General features: G+C 45.5%; 1 protein-coding gene and 1 pseudogene across 2 annotated transcripts in view; one reads left to right on the forward strand and one right to left on the reverse strand.

Annotated features, from left to right (window-relative positions):
- TRIM67 (tripartite motif containing 67) overlaps positions 1 to 18,466 on the reverse strand; it is a 55,436-nt gene extending 36,970 nt beyond the window's left edge. Inside the window, exons 1-3 of one of the 2 annotated variants that reach the window (XM_012809909.1) lie at positions 18,026 to 18,146; positions 17,394 to 17,905; positions 17,100 to 17,327 (exon numbers count right to left, since the gene is read on the reverse strand). In XM_012809909.1, the coding sequence (XP_012665363.1) occupies positions 17,100 to 17,327; positions 17,394 to 17,905; positions 18,026 to 18,146 (861 nt within the window). Of the gene's footprint in view, positions 1 to 17,099; positions 18,158 to 18,447 lie in introns of those variants that run through there. The other variant, XM_012809908.1, reaches the window with a different exon arrangement.
- On the forward strand, positions 10,584 to 13,773 carry LOC100958298 (annotated as a pseudogene).
- Positions 18,467 to 19,212: the final 746 nt, after the last annotated feature.

Here is a 19,212-nt window from a genome sequence, read left to right on the forward strand (position 1 = left end):
AAATGCTACACTGTATCTCTATATTTAGTGACATAAAATAATCTCCATGATAGATTGTTCTATGGAAAGAAAAGCTCTTTCCTCCAAATACCCTCTGGTTCAGAACATTTAAGCATCAGGGCAATGTCCTAAGGCAATGATAATATTTCTCTTTGTAACTCTAGATGGTAACATTGTGAAGGTAATTCTTCTTGGTAACTGTCACAAGGGCTTAGGGGAAAGCTGAAAGGATTCAGACTCCCTGTGAAAACTGGTGTCTCTCCTCCATCCCTTCTCCTGCTTACTCTTTGCCCAGTCTTCAGGGCCCTCAGCCATCCAGCACCCCTGCCCAGCCCCCTATGGCCTCTCTCCTACTTCAAACTGCCCTCCCAGCCTATACCTGGGATCTAAAATCCACACTCCTGGCCAGGTGGGGTAGCTCACACTTATAATCCTAGCATTCTGGGACTGAGGTGGGAGGACTGCTTGAGCTCAGGGGTTCAAAACCAGCCTGAACAAGAGCAAGACTCCATCTCTACTAAAAATAGAAAAATCAGCCAGGCATTGTGGCGGGCAACTGTAGTTCCTACTCAGGAGGCTAAGACAGGAGGATTGTTTGAGCCCAGGAAGTTTGAAGTTGCTGTGAGCTAGGATGACACCACAGCACTCTGCCCAGAGTGAGATTTTGTTTAAAAAATAAAAATAAAAATAAATAAAATCACAATCGTCTACTAGCTTCAGAACACAGCAATCTGGCTGAATATTTTCACAGGGTATGAAGACCTAATTGACTTGACCCGTTAGAAGCTTTTAATTTTCTTTCAGTTGTCAGCCTGTGGATTACAGTTAAGTGCCCAAAGAATGCTTACCCAATGGGCTATTGGACTGAGTAACACAGAAAGCCATGAGAGGACATTTCTCCCATACATGCTGGAGAAGACCCAGTCCTTTAACTTAAAAGCTTTACCTGGGTCCTACTACAGACATTCCACCATCCTCTGACACCCAAAGAACTCCCAAAGGAGCAAAAAACCAGACAGATGACAGCATGGATCCTGCCTGCTTTACCCAGGGGACCCTGAGATGTGGGCGTCAACTGAAACAAGACATTTTGAGAAGCAGAGGAGCCCCCAGAAGTTACCCACATGAGCCCAAACAGCAGGAATCACTCAAGGAACTATTTGAATTTTGCTACAATTCTCCTAGTAAAAGATAATTTTCCATGGGTCTCTGGAATTCCTGCAGGTCCTGCAAGTAAGGCACTGGTGGCTGTTTGTTCTTCTCTGTGCTTCTGAGGATATTTGTGTAGAGAACAGCCTTGGAAGGCAGAGGTGGTGTCTCCCTGTGGATTAAAGGGTTCCATACTTATAGCCCTTTATAGAAGATGTAGGTTTGCTAAGCTCAGGATTCCTCTCTCGTATTGCAGTCTACTCCATGTTCAGGTATCATCTAGCCTTGTCACATCAACTTATGGGAACCAACCCAGACGCGCTGATACTCTGGTCACTGCCACTGCTGTGAGTAACAAACCGTTCTTCATCCCTGACTTGGGAGTTTCATGTCTTTCAGCTACACCATGGAACTATGGCAGGCTACTTTATTACTTCATAAGGGGGCTCAACTCTCAGACCTTTTGAAGTTCCCCACACCCCCTGAGCAGGGCCTTGCTGCCTTCAGTGTGCTCTGCCCTCTGCCTCTGTGCATCTTACATTCCCACTGGGCTACAGGTGTGGAACCCTGCCAGGTAGGTGGGGCTGTGCATAGGGCCAGTATCCATCAGTGATAGCTGCGGGTATTTCAGTGCAGGAAACTGACTTGAAAGGTAAAAATCACCCCTACAAACAAGCAGACAGTGGGCGCCGATGTTCACATGAAACACGTGAGCCATGATGAATGACTGCACTGCTATACCAGGCCAAGTGTCTGGTCTTGGAATCTCTTTATTGTCCACTGGCGAGAGCTGTAGCGTGTCCCAACACCTGGGACATGTTGATCCTTAACACCAACATTTCTAAGCACCGCTCAGTTTTTACAAGAGGGACTGGGATGCTGCTTAGGAGCAGGGGGCTATGTCAGTGCAATCTTCCAGAACATTCTAGTTCTCTTAGGTTTTATTGAAGGACACTACTGTTTGCTTATTTATTCATCACTTGTTTCAAAAGAGGCTTATGGCAGTTTGGAAAGGTCTATAAAATTCAAGGAATCATAATTTTAAAGACACAAAAACCACCCCCCAAAGCAAAGTGAAGACCCCTTGTAGCTGAGAGAAGGGAACACAAAAAGCCCTTTCTCCCTGAGTGAAATGGAGAGGACATTCACAAGCCTAAATTGGGTGTCCTCCTCTTGGGGAAGGACAGGAAAACTGAGAAGATCCAGGAGGAGGACAGAAAGGGGATGATCAACAGACTTAACATAGTCTATGGAAGAATCAGTGCACTCAAGGAGGGGCCAGTAGAAATTATCCAAACTATAACGCAAAGAGACAAAAAGAGTGATTTAAAAAACAACAACAGAACATCCAAGAACTGTGGGAAAATAGCAAGAAATCTAACACATGTCACTGAAATTCCAGAAGGGGGGCGGGCAGAGAGAGAGAGAATAGAGCAAAAGGATTATCTGAAGAGATAGTAGACAAGAATTTTCCAAAAATTCAAAAAGCCACCAAACCAAAAGTCCAAGCTCAGACAAGCCCCAGCAGGATTGAATGCATCAGCTCCTCTCCATTTCTGCTACCGGCCCCTCATCCAAGTCCCCATATTTATAGAACAAACTACAGGAATAGCCTCTAATTATCTTCCTGCCTCCACTCTTATCCCACCACTCATTTTCTAAACAAGTCAGAACACTCACTTAAAGAATAAGCACCACTCCCCGGCTTAAAGCCTTCCAGTAGTCGCCCAGGGCACTTACTACTAAACCCAGCCTGTTCCCTGTGGCCTGTGGGCCCTGCATCCTCTGGCCCCTGTCTAGCTCTCAGCTCCTGCTACTTACACATCTTTTCCAAATACAATGGCTTGTTTCTGTCCTTCAAACACATGAGGCCTCACCCACTGTGGTGGCTGGCTCTTGCTGTCCCTGAAGAGTGCTGCTCTCAGAACCATGTGCAGCTGGTCCTTCTCATTCAGTCTTCAAGTATTACCTTGAATGTGTTCTTCTCAACTTTCCTACCAAAGAAGTTTGCCTAAGTATCTTTTTTTTTTTTTAAGACAAACTCTCATTTTGTTGCCCTTGGTAGAGTGCTGTGATGTCATAGCTCACAGCAACCTCAAACTCTTGAGCTCCAGTGATTCTCTTGCCTCAGCCTCCTGAGTAAGCTGGGACTTACAGGCATCTGGCTAGTTTTAGAGATGGGGGTCTAGGTCTTAACTCAGGCTGTTCTCAAACCTGTGAGCTCAGGCAATCCACCTACCTCAGCCTCCTGAGTATTGGGATTATAGGCGTGAGCCACCGTGCCTGGCCTCGCCTAAGTATTTTTAAATTACATTTTCACTTTCATCTTAGTACTACTCACTATCAGAAGTTATATATGCTTAGTTGTTTGCTTACTCATTTATTTTCTTTCTCCTGTGACTAGATTTATGCTCTTTGAGGGAAGAGAATAACCCCTTCTGTGGCTCCAGCATTTACAGCAGTGCCTAATGTGACATAGACATTCAAGGCATTCACTGACTGAATAAGTAATTAGGTGAATTGAAGAATAAACACTCATTAGCTGCACAAGCTCAGAAAAGGGATGTGATTATCAGAGGCAGCATCAACTTTCAAGTTATAGTAAATGCTAGAGATTACTTTCAGTTATGTGGTACCTAGCTCAGCTGATACGTAATGCCACTCATATGGCAACAAAGAATTTACTGAGTAATGGTTAAGCCTTAGCTCTTCACTTTGAGAGGCTTGTCATCTCTGATTATTCATATCAATTACTCATTGGTCTCCTGGTTTTATAGATATCACTCAGAATCAAAGTATAAATAAGGATTGGAATATTGGACAAATAAAAGTATTTGCTTAAATTTCCAAACACAACCTTGACCTAATAGTTTTTAAACTATGCACTGTCTGGACAGATTTTTTAGATGACATGTGACTAAGGCCCAACCTCTTCTTCTGCAGTGAGTTGAGCGCTGGCAGGTGTCCCTGTTCTTGTCCGATGTACATCATAGAGACACTGTCTCCCCTCCAAATTCCCTGGCCCCACAGCACCTTGCCTTGACCTTGTGGGTCCTTCCCTACTCTCTCTTTTCTCCAAACCATGTCTCTCCTCTCGTCATTTGTAAAATACAGGGGAGTGCTGGTCATCTCTTAGGTCCCTTCCATCATTCAAACTCTTTGTCCTACTTGTCCTAAGCAGGGAGCTTTGGCTCCCCACACCCCGACCTTTGATTTCCTTTTCCTGCTATCTCAGTCTAACTGGATGAGACAGAGGTTGTCCCCATTTTTAGAGTATCTGTCAGCCAACCCTCGATTTCTTCCACGCATAATCACTCTTCAGCTGACGATGGAGCCATCTGTTTTTGTTTAGATATACATTCAGCATTCTGCTGCACTTTTATAGCTATTCAAAATGTACACTAAAGAATGATAAAGGGCCATTTTTTACAAAATTATGTCACAACTTGCTGTACAAGTACAGCAAGCCCCTTCATCTCAAGTCTCCTCATTGTGCAGAGGCTGCAATTTGTGATGTCTTTTAGAAAACTGCCGACCTTAGAGAATGGAAAATCAAAACTCCCTCACAATTTCTGCTGGAAAGAGCTTTATAAAAGAAAGTTCCAAAAAGGGAAGGATGAATTTGTTAAAGCTCCCTCCCATTGTCTGTCTAGATTCTCTGCTACTCTTTAGGTCCCCTGGTTTATGACTGTCATAAGCTCCACCACTATCTGGACAGGCCACTCAAAAGTGACTAAGAGTGAATGAAGAGCTGAGCATAGTCGCTCACACCTATAATCCCAGTACTTTGGGAGGCCAAGGCACAAGGATAGCTTGAGATTAGTTTAGGCAACACAGAGAGATGCCATCTCTATGAAAAAAAATTTTTAATTGGCTGGGCCTGCTGGTATGTGCATGTAGTCCTGGCTAACTGGGAAGACTGAGATGCTTGAGTCCAAGAGTCAGAGACGCCAGTGAACTACAATGCCACTACTGCCAGAACTAGTCCCTTGTCATTCCAGGAAAAAAAAAAAAAAAGAGTGGCTAAAGTACACTCTTTGCTGCTTTATGGAACAACTAAGACACAAACTAAAATAAAATTCAAGGTAAAAATGGTAAATAGGTTTCTTTTGATCCTAGGAAAGCAGCAAAAACATTTGTCTAGAATTCCTTTCTCCTCAGATGCCTACGTGCTAACTCAGGAGGGCTCATGCAGCCTTGCAGATACTTACTCCCTGCCCCCAGGGTCTGGGTCAGATGGCTTCTGAGCACCATATGGTCTCCCAGCACCCAGAATTTGCTTAAACTGAAGATCCAGGTTGGTGCCAGGTAATTACATAAGACTTTCCAGTTGGCTCTCAAGACTCTGGGGAGTCCATTTACCAGGGGACACACCCACTTCTCAGATGACTGCAGTGAGAATCAGAGGCCCAGCACCCTGGGGCCCCAAAAGTAGTCCCATTAGGGTTTTTCAAACCTTAATGTACATGCAAAGCACCTCCCTCTGGCTACAATGCAAATCTTGAGTCAGCAGAACTGTTGTGGGATTTAAAATCCTGCATTTCTAACAAACTCCCAGGGGATGTTGATGCTGCAGGGCAGCAGACCACACTTTCAGTTCTAACTTTCTTCCCTTCTTTTCTCAAACTCACCTTCTGTTTCCCAGATCTGTGCAGTGGTAAGGAAAACATGTTTAAGAAAAAGCATTTCAAAGGGTGTAACATGAGCGTTCTTTGAAATTGCTGATCCTGAATTACTGACCTTCTTGGAATTAAATGTAAGTGTAGGTCAGGGCTACAGCCAAGGAGGTTTGAAAACGTGATGGTATCGGTGCAGACATGGTAACAAGGCACTGCAGCCTCTGTTATGGGAATCGGCTTCCTTTTCCAGGGGTGTGAGCAGATTTACCATTGGTTCTGAGCCAGTTTGAATGGGAAGAAACAGAAGCCAGCTTGGGCACTTCTTTTCCCAAAATTCAGAGTTGGTGAAGGACTGAACTTCTCAAAAACTCAGGCTTCCACTCAGAATGAGCATATCCTCATGGCATTGCTCTGAGAACCCTGATAGATTTTTGTTCAACTTGGATTCTGTAAACACCATGCTTGGCATCAGTAAGTGGTATACAACAGTCAGCCACAGAGCTGTAGACTTCAGGAATTCCTGGTGATTTTTACGAAACACTTCCCTCTACCTAACTCTACCCAAAAACGTTTAGCTGGACCCTCAAGACTTTGTCGTTTCATAGGCCTTGAACCCTGGAGAGGATACATGTTAAATCAATTTTGGAAGGAAGTCAAATCCCTAAATAGTAGTCAAAAATATAAAAATATGGATATTTATACTCTTCTTTTTAAAAATAATTCCTACAATAATGTACTGAAAATAGCAAACAATAATTACTAGAAACATGATATTACTTCCTATGATCTCTATCCATGTGTAGTTTTCATTATTTACATAAGTTTGCTACTAGGGAAAAATAGGTATCAATTTTATGAGAGATAATTTAGAAACATTAATTAGATGTCTTAAAGTTAAGTCCCCTTGATACAATCCCATATCTAGAGGTTTAACTAACCTAAAGAAAAAATTAAGAGTATAGGTATAGGCTCGGCGCCTATAACTCAACCGGCTAAGGTGCCAGCCATGTACACCTAAGGTAGCGGGTTCGAATCCCCAGCCCGGACCCGCCAAACAACAATGACGGCTGCAACCAAAAAATAGCCGGGCGTTGAGGCGGGCGCCTGTGGTCCCAGCTACTTGGGAGGCTGAGGCAGGAGACTCGCTTGAGCCCAGGAGTTGGAGGTTGCTGTGAGCTGTAATGCCACAGCACTCTACCCAGGGGGACAGCTTGAGGCTCTGTCTCAAAAAAAAAAAAGAGTATAGGAATAGCAATACACAAATTTATTGCAATCCCTATTAAAATATAAACATCATACTTTGAAGAACTCAAAAAAAAAAAATAGTTCTTCATTTTGTATGGAACCAGAAAAAAACTTGTATAGCCAAGGCAATTCTTAGTAATAAAAACATATCCAGAGGCATCACTCTACCAGACTTCAGGTTATACTACAAATCCACCATGATCAGAACAGCATGGTATTGGCACAAAAACAGAGACAGAGATCTAAGAAACAGAATAGAAAACCTAGAGAAAACCCAGCCTCTTCTGGCTGTCTGATATTTGATAAGCCACACAAAAGCATACGCTGGAGAAAAGAATCCCTATTCAATAAATGGTGCCAGGAGAACTGAATAACCACATACAAAAGACTGAAATTGGACCCACACTTCTCACCCCTTACAAAAACTGACTCACAATGCATAAAAGTTTTAAATTTTAGACACGAAGGAAAAAAAATCCTAGAAGAAAGCAAGGGAAAAACTCTTAATGATATTGGCCTGGAGAAAGATTTTATGAAGAAGACTCCATTGGTAATTGCAGCAACAACAAAAATAAACAAATGGGACTTAATTAAGCTGAAAAGCTTCTGCATAGCTAAGGGCACAACAATTAAAGCAGATATCCTTCAGAATGGGAAAAGATATTTGCATGTTATGAATCTGACAAAGGATTGGGAACTAGAACCTATAGAGAACACATATTAATCAACAAAAAAGAGCAAACAATCCCATCTACCACTGGGCGAGAAACATGAACAGAACCTTCCCTGAAGATGACAGATGAATAGCTAACAAACACATGAAAAATGCTCATCATCCCTAATCAACAGAGAAATGCAAATCAAAACCACTCTGCGATATCACCTAACTCCAAGGAGAATGGCCCACATCACAAATCCCCAAAGCTGCAGATGCTGGCATGGATGTGGAGAGAAGGAAACACTTTAACACTGTTGGTGGGACTGCAAACTAATACAGCTTCTTTGCAAAGAAGTATGGAGAATCGCCAAGAACTCAAAATAGACCTTCCATTTGACCCAGCAATCCTATTACTAGGTATCTATCCAGAAGAAAAAAATCATTTTATCATGAGGACATTTGCACTAGATTGTTTATCACAGTTCAATTTATAATCCTCAGATTCCACAACCTAAAGGCCCATCAATGCAGGAATAGATTAATAAAGTGTGGTATATGTATATCATGGAATACTATTCTGCCATAAAAGGAGATGGTGCTTTACATCTTTTGTCTTAACCTGTATAGAACTGGAGAACATTCTATTTAGTTAAGTGCCATAAAAGTGGAAAAGAATCCAATGTATTCAATACTAATATGAAACCAATAGATGAATGCATGCCCCACAAGAGAAAAACTCAACTTAATTCAAGTAGGGGGAGGGGAGAAAAGGACCAGGGTGGGGGAGAGAGGAGGAGGGAGGGGATGGGATGCTCTCCCCTAATGGATGTAAAATAAAAATATACGGCACACCTCCTGGGTGATGGGCACAACTACAACAGAGACTTTACCTAACAAACACAAACATTGTAACCTAATTATTTGTACTCCCATATTAACCTGAAATTTAAAAAAAAAAAAGCACAGGCATAGATTTACCTTGAAAAAAAATGTAAGAACAAAAGACTGAAAACATCCTAAAGTTCAGCATTAGGGAGGTGATGAAATAAAATGATAAATCCTTAATGACAGAATGGCACGCAGCCATGACAAATGATGTCTTTTAATTGTCAGTAGAGATGTTTATGTTGTATTATGAAAAGGAAAGAGGCAGTTTTAAAACAAGTATACAATAGAATTTTAGAAGGAAAAACTCCCAAGTGTCAGAAATGTTTTTTCTGCAAATTGGAATTTGAGGGTAACATTTAATTTCTACATTTCTACCTCTATGAGTCTAACTTTCGATGAATATTTACTACTATGTACTAAGGAACTACAAATATTAAAATATGCATTGTCAGGCATGGTAGCATGCTCTCATCATCTTAGCTACTGGGGGGCTGAGGTGGGAAGATTGCTTGAGCCCACAAGCATCACTAAAAAATTTAAAAGTTTAAAAACTCTGTTTCTATGATCATACTGAAGCTACAATTAGATGTTCTGCCTTTGTCATTTATGTGTTAACTCTTTTATTTATTTATTTATTTATTTTTTGAGACAGAGCCTCAAGCTATTGCCCTAGGTAGAGTGCTGTGACATCACAGATCGCGGCAACCTCCAGTTCCTGGGCTCAAGCGAATCTCCGGCCTCCGCCTCCGAAGTAGCTGGGACCACAGGCGCCTGCCACAACGCCTGGCTATTTTCTGGTTGCAGCCATCATTGTTGTTTGGTGGGCCTGGGCTGGATTCGAAACCGCCAGCTCAGGAGTATGTGGCTGGCGCTTTTGCAGCTTGAGCCACAGGCGCCGAGCCTATGTGTTATTTCTTTTAATGGACGAAGTTCTTCCTCTGAGACTTTACAGGCTAAAATACCTCTTTTACAAAATAAGGTCAGACAAGGTGCTGAGAGGCCATCTGCCTTTTGGCACATAGCAGTGAGCAGAACTCCCGAGTGCTCCTTCCAGGCCAGGCCATCATCTCCCTTGCTCTTGGAAAGCGTGTACTTACTGGGCACAGCAATTCTGAGGTTCCCGTGAGGTTTTCTTTGCGTGTCCTCTGTCCTCCACGGCTCTAAGCTACTGAAGCAGGGCGTAGCTAGCACCCCTGGCTCAGCTGGGGAGTCTCTTCTCCTGCCCTTGGGCTGGGCCAGCCACCTGCTCCCCGCAGGTCAGAGTCACACCGAAGGGACTGGACGTTGACATTCTGTGCCACTTCGTGCTAGGGCAGAGCCACGGCTCATGGTGACCCCCTCCCCTTGGCTTTGGAAAACAACCAAACTCCATCATTCTGCGAAAAGGCAAAAAGTCTCCTGAAAAGCTACCTATTTTTCCCTGTCCTATTTTTCACAGGAAACTTCTTTACCTCGGAAGTTCGTTCTTTCAAGCGTTTAACTTCTCCCATGAGAATCACATGAAAATGTGTTTAACCGAGACTAAAGACTTTTTTACAGTTTTAAAAGGTGATCATATATCTTATTTTAAAATAGATTTTGGCTCCTTCTCTTCCGCCCCACCCTTTCTCCTCTGGCTCCTCCTTCTCTTCACCCAGCCCCGCTCTTGCTTCCTCGCCCTTTCCCTCCCTTCTCCCCTCCCCTGGCCTCCTTCTCCCGCGCGGAGGGCCCCACCTGACCTCCCCGCGCGCTCTCACCCGGAAGCCGCAGATGCGCCAGCGCGCAGTGACGTCAGCGCGCAGTGACGTCAGCGCATGAGCACCTGGGACTGGGTTGCGGGCTGTAGCGCTGTGCGTGCGCATTCCTGGGTGCCTGGCAAGGCGCGGGATCCCGACGCGGCCTCCAGGGGTAGACTTTGAAAGCTACATTCTGGCCTAAGAGGTGAGATCTCCTCTCCTATAGTAAAGAAACCTGAAGCGGTTGCTACTTTGGGAGCTAGACTGAATGGTCACGAAATAAATGCCATTTGAACAGTTTCGTCTGTCATGGAAAAGCGCGAGACGTTTGTACAAGCGGTGTCCAAGGAGCTCTCTGGCGAGTTTTAGCAATTTATTCAACATGATAAAGATCCCTCTGACCGCTTCAGCCTAAATGAATTACTAGAAGATTGACCAAGGAACAGAAAGAAGGCTTGTGCAAAGACTGAAGAATTTGCTAACAGATGTGCTGTTGGCAAGCCCCGCGTATGAGTGGTGGGAAGCACACATGGGGGGAGGATGCTATGGAAACAGAGCATGGCTCAAAAAATGAGGAAAAAGTAGAAATTATTCACACAATTACATCTGTGATTCTCACTTCTTTATCTGTGATAAGTGAAAGTATGACTATGAAGCATTACTGGAATGTGTTTTTATATTAAATGGTATTTTATATGCATTACCTGAATCTGAACGAAAACTACAGAGTTCCATTCAGGGTATGTGTGTTACACCGCGGGAGAAGGCCTGCCACTGAGGAAGACATAAGGAAGACAGCTTTTATGTTACTAAGGAAGAGCCTGGAGACCAAGATGGTGAGAATGCATGTCAGCTTTGGCATGTTCATCAAACTCTGTATTAGCTGATTATGATTTGGAGGAAAGCAGAGAAATTAAAGATACGCTATTTGAGTGCTTCATAAATATCAATCATGTCAGGAAAGAAGAAGGAATGTTAGTTATCTCTTCAATTGCAATATAAACTTTATTAAAATGATCCATGAGACTTTTAAAAATCTGTTGGAGGGATTACAAAAGTCTTTGATGGTACACATTGCAGTCATCTATTCCAGAGTTTGGAAAAAGCCATTAAGGAAAATACTGGAGAGGCTGTTCCATGTGATCCACCTTCCACAAAAGTGTCCAGTGCAGGAGGGGGGCGCTGAGTCACTCTCACCATCAAAAAAGAAAGGTTATCAAGAAGTGGAAGAGATGCTTTTAAATTATATTTTAAATCCTCCCCATCCCCTGGAGAGGATTAACGGCTAGAAAGCCTAAAGTTCAATCAAATGCTGCATTACTGTTGGTTGAAGCATTTCATGTTAGGGTTCCAAACTGTCATGCAATAGAGATAGATTATGAAATTCAGAGACAGTTTGAAGAACTCAAAAGCTTTTCAGAAGATCCTTACCTGATGGTCTGTTCCATAGGGATCCTTGGTGTTTGTAAAATAACCTCCCAATACTGCAAGGAAATGTTGCCTCTGATTGTTCTTAACTGACCTCCCGAGGAAGGAGAATGAGGAACTGGCGCTCAATGCAAGCTCAGTAGACATTCCTTGTTCTATCTTTAAGTGTCTGCTAATGGTACTGAACAACAAGCTGAGCTACCTGCTGTGAGGGCAGCTGTTGCCCAGCTCAGGTACAGTCTCCTCAGAGAAGGTGCTGGTGGCCTTCATGGAAATGCTGCTGAAGATCAAGGCTGCCAAGATTTGGAAGATAGGCTTCATGAAGCATATTTTGGTTCATCTGGAAACCCATTCTCGATCTTAGGTAGGTCTCATATTCAATTCCTTCCTGTCCATGAACCACTTGGAGGAGGTCTGGTGCAGATTAACCATGTAGCCACCGGAAGTTCTATCAGTAAGCACACAAATGCACAGCCTCCACCAAATAGCAAAGTTGATTCATGTTATTCACCATTGCTTGAATGCCTGCATCTAGAGGGCAGTGAGAGAGCCACCATGTACAGAGGCAGTGAGAAAGAGAATGAGAGTGTTTTGGACAAAGCATTGTCCCTAAATGATATTGCATCCATAGCAGGCTTGCTGAAAATCATCATGATTCTCTGGAAAAGCATTCACAGAAGCATGGAGAACAATAAGGAGGCAAGAGTTCATACCATTACCAAGTTTGCCTCTGTTCTCCCAGAGTACCCGAAAGTCTTTATAGATGATTGCTGCAAGATACCTCTATTCGTGCTAATGTCCTTTATGTCCTGCATCAGCCGTGCCTTTGCTCAGCTGCAGTGTGATTCCCACCCTGAGAAGCCAGGAAAGAGGGTGCTGTGGACAAAGAGCTGCTGCACTTTGCTGGATTGCCTGTGCTCTTGGGGGTATGTGGGGCACATTCTAGACCTTGTTGATGTCTGACTGCCTGGTAAACAACCCAGACCAAGAACAATGAAGCTTCTAAACATAAAGTGCAAATCCATCATACACACCCACAAAAACCCAAATTAGTGTTGGTTTACATAGAATATTTGCTGACCCATCCAAAGAATTGAGAGAACCTGCTCTCTGCTCCCTGAAGAAACTTAATAACCTTTTGAAAGCACTTGAGATGTTGAAGGCAGATCTGGAGTCACTTTTGCATATGCCAAGTAAAAAACTGAGTGACTTCAGTGAAACAGTGGCCCTGCAAGCCTTCCATCTCTACTGTGACCTAAGGAGAATCCACCTCCAGCACAAGTTCTGCTCAGAAGGAAAAGTTTATCTGTCCATTTTGGAAACCCTGGCTTTTGGTTAGAAAGCAAACTTTTATATGTTGTTCAAGATCAAGAAGAAGAATATTTGAAGTGTCACAGGGTTGTATATTAGCAAATTATCCAGCCCTACTTGACAATATGCAAAGATGTGGTTATGCTCAGCCTTGGCAACTTAATCTTTCAGGTATAAATTTCACAGCAGGGTCTTGGCTTCATGCAGACAGTGAAGGGATATTTTTTATGTTTCATTGCTGCTTGACATTCTGAAAGAGATAACTGGAAATCCCTTGGTTCAGAAAACAGATTCAGCTGAAGAAGTTGCAATGCTGTTTGACACAGTCCAGAATGTTGGAATGTATTGTGCAGAGCTTCAGAAAGCAACTGGAAGAGAGTTGAGATAAGCCACTAACTGTTGGAAGGATTTTCTGATGTAAAAGCACTTACCCTTGCAGACTGTCTCTCTACCTTTCTGTCCTTTTCAAGGTGTTTGATAGGAATAGAGATGAAGTCCTCCAGCATGGTTAGATCATTTTTGAATGAGTTAAGGCATGTGTGACTTCTGATGACAGAAGCAATTATGCGTCTCACCGCTGTTGTGCACATTATTTTGGTTGTAATAAAGGTAAACATAGAAGTTCAAAAGTGAGGGAAGTTGAAGCTACTGTTCACAGAAAACTTAAGGCATTCATGGAAATTTCCATGGAAGAGGATAGCATCGAAAGATTTCTGTATGAGGGATCAATAAGAACTTTCAAGAACTTCTGAATTCATAACCAAGCCAGCATCTCAGACACATACAGATCGGGAAGAGAACTCCAGCAATGAAGCACTTGTGTGTTTTCCTCGTGTTTTTAAGGCGGATGAGACACATGTAAGGAAGGGGTGGTGCTTTTGTGGGGGCAGTATAAGCAGAGAACTCAGCAGTCCTTCATTGTTTGCCCAATGCTTCCATGAATAATATGTTTAATATGAAGGACTCCAAGTGCTGGGGAAGAAATCCATGATGCAAAGGGAAAAAAAGGCTTTTTTTCCTAGCAAAATTGGTTGTTTTAAAATTATATATATATATATATATATATATGCATTGCTTGCAAACTATGAGTAATAAAGCCATGACAACATCAAAAATAAAAAAGATTTCAGTGTCATCTATGTGTATCTATCTAAAAATCTAATTGGAAGGCAAGCCGCAGTCACACTAGAGAGAAATAAAGCAAGACTTTGATGAAGTCTTCTCCTATCACAAGAGTGTTAGAGAAATGTTGTCCCAAGTCTAATTCTGGGAGTGCAATGACGCATTGCCATGGATTCTGGGATGTGTAGATAGTAACAAAAAAAGAATTCCAAAGATGTAAATGCTTACTGAAGAACTTAAGTTGCCATCCATGGGTGTCTGAAATGGAGTGTTCTAGGTTGTCAATAGCCACCTGCACAGCTGACATGGTGGACTAAATGTCCAGCCATACAGCAAGATCACATGTTCAACCTAGGATCCCTCTTTTATCTTTTCTTTTCATCACCAGCCCCTAGTTGAGATGCTCATTATAATTTCTCTTTCTTTAGAAAGCAACACCACCTGCTGAAAGAGAACAGCAGATCTTCAGTTCATTTTTGTTTGTTTGTTTGTTTGTTTTTTGAGACGGAGCCTCAAGCTATCCCCCTGGGTAGAGTGCCGTGGCATCATGCTCACAGCAACCTCCAACTCCTGGGCTCAAGCGAGTCTCCTGCCTCAGCCTCCCAAGTAGCTGGGACTATAGGTGCCCGCCACAACGCCTGGCCATTTTTTGGTTGCAGCCATCGTTGTTTGGCAGGCCCGGGCTGGGGATTCGAACCTGCCACCTTAGGTGTATGTGGTTGGCGCCTCAGCTGCTTGAGCCACAGGCGCCGAGCCTTCTGTTCATTTTTGAAAAGAGGTATTCACAAAAGTATCTCATAATGTTCCTTCTGGATTTAGGAAGATGTCTTAGTTCCCTGAAGAAGTCTCACTAGACACAAAATTGAGACCCTAGATCCTACATAGTTCTATTCCCACAGATTACATAGTCCATTGTATGGGAGCATGTATCACATGAACTTCCCATATTTCCTCGTAACTTTGCATTGTTGATTGAGAATACAAATTTTTGTTAAACTGCCATTGACTCCAAGCCACAGATGACCAATGACTTTCCTTGCATGACCTTGGTTCTTGAAACCATAGCTTATTATCCAACTCATTCTTCCATTTAAGACACTTCTCTTATGATTACAAATTCTCAATGGTTTCCACTCTTTATTAATTCTGAACACTTGAGTGGCAACACCTAGAATTAATTTTGGCTTCTAGGCTGTGAATTCTAAGTTTGTGAAAGCTGAATGGGAGATTTAGAACCTATACTTCTTGCCTTAGTAATTGATCACAGCCTCTTTGCAAATGACTTATTTGTAAAATGATATCCATTCACTTAAAAGATAAAATGAATGAGAAAACTACAATTATTGTGAAGCAATGTGAAACAAAATGTCATATGAATGATAACAAATTCGAGGCAGACATTTTGACTCAGTTCAAACCTACTGTAGGACTCAGCATAAACAGCACCAAAAGTTGCTAGCTCATGTTTTCTCCAGGAAACCACGTCTGTGAGGCCAAATAAGCATTCTTTGCTGCTACCCTGTAGCTTTCTACAACTCCACTGATTTTAAGTATTAGAACCACACAAATAAGAAGTAACACTTAATATTATGTATTAACAGCATTTAAGATACTATTCTAGAGCTAATCACAGAGTATTATACTTAATCCTTACCACAATTACCTGAGTCGGATATTATTTCTGATGGGTTTTAAATTGTGGCTAAATTCATATAGCTCATAAATGACAAGCCCTAAGATTTGGATCCAAGTCTGTGTAACTGTAGAGTACCAGAAGTACTCTGACATTTGGGACTAGATAATTGTTTTGGGAGTTATCCTCTGCATTGTAGGTTGTTTAGCAATCTCCCTGGCCTCAACCCACTAGATGCTAGTGGCACTCCCCAGGTGTGACAATCAAAAATGTCTCTAGACATTGCCAAGTGTCTGGGAGGAATTGGGGTGGGATGTGCAAACTGGTCCCAATTAAGAACCTCTGCTCTAGAACCAGTGATTTGACTCCAAATTTCTTATCTACTATACAAATTTTCCTTTCAAAGTGGATTTCTAAAGTGTTCCCCATTTATTTTTTTCTAATGCCATATTTCATTTTTAAATGTTAAGTTATAACAACATATAAGTTCATTGTAACAGATCTATAACTATATATGAACAACACCTCTATGCAGACATGCTTAGTATCTTAGTTTCTTCTTTTCTTCCTATCCTGTGTGCTCCTCTTTTTGCCTACTTCCAGTTAGATGATGCAAGGTAGCCTTGGCAAATTGCTTTACTTTCCTGGGTCTCTCCTCAATCCAAATACTGTACCTATTTCTTGTTGGGCTATTTGGAGAACTCTTGCCTCTTCTGGTTGAGTTTACTGGAAGGAACACACTCCGTAATAGGTGGCTAAATTTGCAGATGCAATTATGGGTCACTAACAAGGGAGTCCAACTCCATCAGGCCTATCTCATTCATCTGGGAGGCAGTGAGCCCAGTTGCTGAGCGTAGGTCTGTGGATGGGCAATTAAGGTGAATGTTAGTTATAAAACCGACCTCAGTCTTGCGTTGGGATCCAATTAAAGCCCTAACCAGATTTTGATGACTTCTCTCTTTTGTCAGCCATAAGTTGCTGAGAGTGTCAGAGGGAAGAAGGGAGTGTTGCATGCCTTAAATCAAAAGGAGCCATCAGGATAACTTTCCCAGTGGTCAGACTTTGGGAGCCAAAGAACCCTGCTTCTGCGTTTTGGGTGTCTTTCATGCAGAATCATAAAATCTCAGGTGAGAGGGGTCCTAGCAAGTCATTTCCCCATCCCCTTTCCACCTTCAACTTCAGCTCAGAGTGCCTGGAGTTCATTGTTTGTTAAGTGACTGGCTGGGGGAATGGATGAATGAGTTAGATAATTCCTGCTTGACCCTCCGGCCAAGCCCTCTGCCAACTCTCCGAGTACCCACACTCCCACGTCCTGCCCAGCAGGCACTCACCTTGTGCTGTTTCCACATGGCCCCCAGCGGCTTCACCTCGTGCTTTCCATGCCGGCCCTCTTCCAGGCACAGATAACACACCGGGGTTCGGCAGCTCACGCAGTACATGCTGTAGTTCTCCATTTCGTGTTCCGGGCACGTGGGGAACTTGCGGGCCGCGCTGCTCCCTGCGGCTCCTGCCCCGGCACCTCCCGGGCTCTTGCAGCTGGCGCCTCCGCTGGGGGCGCCCTGGGCGACGCCGGCGGGAACCGAGGCTGCCTCGGCGGACGCAGGCGGCAGCGGCGGCGGCTGCACCAGGCGGTGTTTAGCGAATGGTCCCCTGGATGGATGGCACTTGAGCTGACAGGCAGCGCAGTAGAGCACGTCGCACTGCTCGCACAGCGTGGCTGCCGGCTCTGGAGGGGTGCGGTCGCACAACTGGCAGATGGCCACTGCCGGGGCTGCGGACGCCCCCGCCGCTGCCCCGCGGCCCTGCTGGTATCGCTGCACTATGGCCTCCAGCAGCCGATTTCGCTGGAAGCCGCGCAGGCCCCGGTGGTCCAGGGAGGCGCTGCGGTGGCACTGCGGGCATGTGATAGAGCTCGAGGAAGACGAGGACAGCGTGGAGCATGCGGCACCCCGGGCCGCGGCGGCCGAGGAGCCAGGTGGTGCGGGCACCATGGGCAGCACGCGAACCCCATTGGGTGACTTGAGGCTTGGGGTGTAGGACCCATAGCCACTGTCTGTCTCGCTGTACAAGCTCAGCTTGTCCGCGTGGTCACCGCAGCCTCCGGCGCCGCCACCCAGGCCTCCAGCTGCGCTCCCGCCTGCGCCACTGCTGGCGGGTCCGGGCGCAGCCTCGTGGTCCTGCGGAGGAGCAGCGGCGGCGCCCGCTGGCAGCCCCGAGCCCCGGGAAAGCAGGAGCGGCTGGGTCAGGTGCTGCTCGCCGTCAGGGGTCTGTACTGCGATGGTGCGAGCGCAAGGCAGACAGACGTTGTGGGAACAGGGCAGAATGATGGGCTCCCGAAACAGCGAGCCACACACGGGGCACTTCAGCTCCTCCTCCATCGCGGCGCCGGCTGCGGATGCTGGTTGGGGCTGGTGGGAAATAGCCAAGGCTCGCTAGAGGACCAGCGAAGGACCAGCCTGTTTAGCCCGGGTGAGACGGCGGGCGGGGACATCACACGGACATGACTGCTTTACAGCCGCGGGGCTCGCCCCTTACCCTGTCTTGTGGCCGCCGCCCTAAGACAATCGATTGGGCGCAAAAGAAGGGAGAGGGTCCTCACCTCGGAACCGCGAGGCTCCTGCACCAGCAGCTTCAACCTGCGGCGGGAGCCTGGCGCCGGTTGGCTGCCCTCGCGATGGCCTGCCAGGCGCTCCTGGTGATGAATCAGCAGCAGCGCCTCCGCCGGCTGCAGCGCGCCTCCTCTCCGCACCAGGACGGTGGCTGGGCTGCTGTTCTCCAGCTCTCCATGCTAACCCCTCGCTCGGGTGGGCCACTGCCCCGAGGCTCCCTTTTGACCCCGCCCCACCCACTGTCGGGGCGAGCTGCAGGCCGCTGGGAGGTGGAACAGAGATCAGCACCACGAGGCGGCGGACAGCGCCCGGGAGCAGAAGGTGTGGCTGGAGATGCCAGCCTGACGACCTCTGTGCCGCCACACGCCGGGTCGCCGCGGCCACCGCCAACCACCTCGGTGGGGCCAGCGAGGCCCGGAGACTGCGTTTTGCCCTCCTTCTCGGCGGCTGCGGACGCGGGCAGACTGTGCTCTGGGGCTTCTTCTCTGCGCCTGGGATTGACCCGCTTCCCGGGTTCCAGCTGCTGCTGCTCCTGCGGCGCCTCTGACCTTGGCCGCGCGACGCTGCAGCCGGCGGGCGGAGGGCGAGCGCCTGGCTGGCTCGGGAATCCCCTCCCCGCCTCTCTCCGCTGCAGCCGCCGCCTCCCGGCGCCGCGCCGAGGAGTTGTAATTTCCAGAGCAGAGAGTAGAGGGGGAGGGAAGGGGGACGGGGCGCCTGCTCGGCGAATGAGCGCTCGGCTCTTGCTGCTAGGGGAATCAAGGGGCAATTTTAAGGATATCGCAGAGAGGATCATTGTTAATAATAATCCATTATTTGGATGGAAATTGCGTCTTGA

The sequence above is a fragment of the Otolemur garnettii genome, unplaced genomic scaffold, assembly GCF_000181295.1.
Source record: "Otolemur garnettii isolate 467f Iridium unplaced genomic scaffold, OtoGar3 scaffold00116, whole genome shotgun sequence".
In the NCBI taxonomy this organism is placed as follows: Eukaryota; Metazoa; Chordata; class Mammalia; order Primates; family Galagidae; genus Otolemur; species Otolemur garnettii.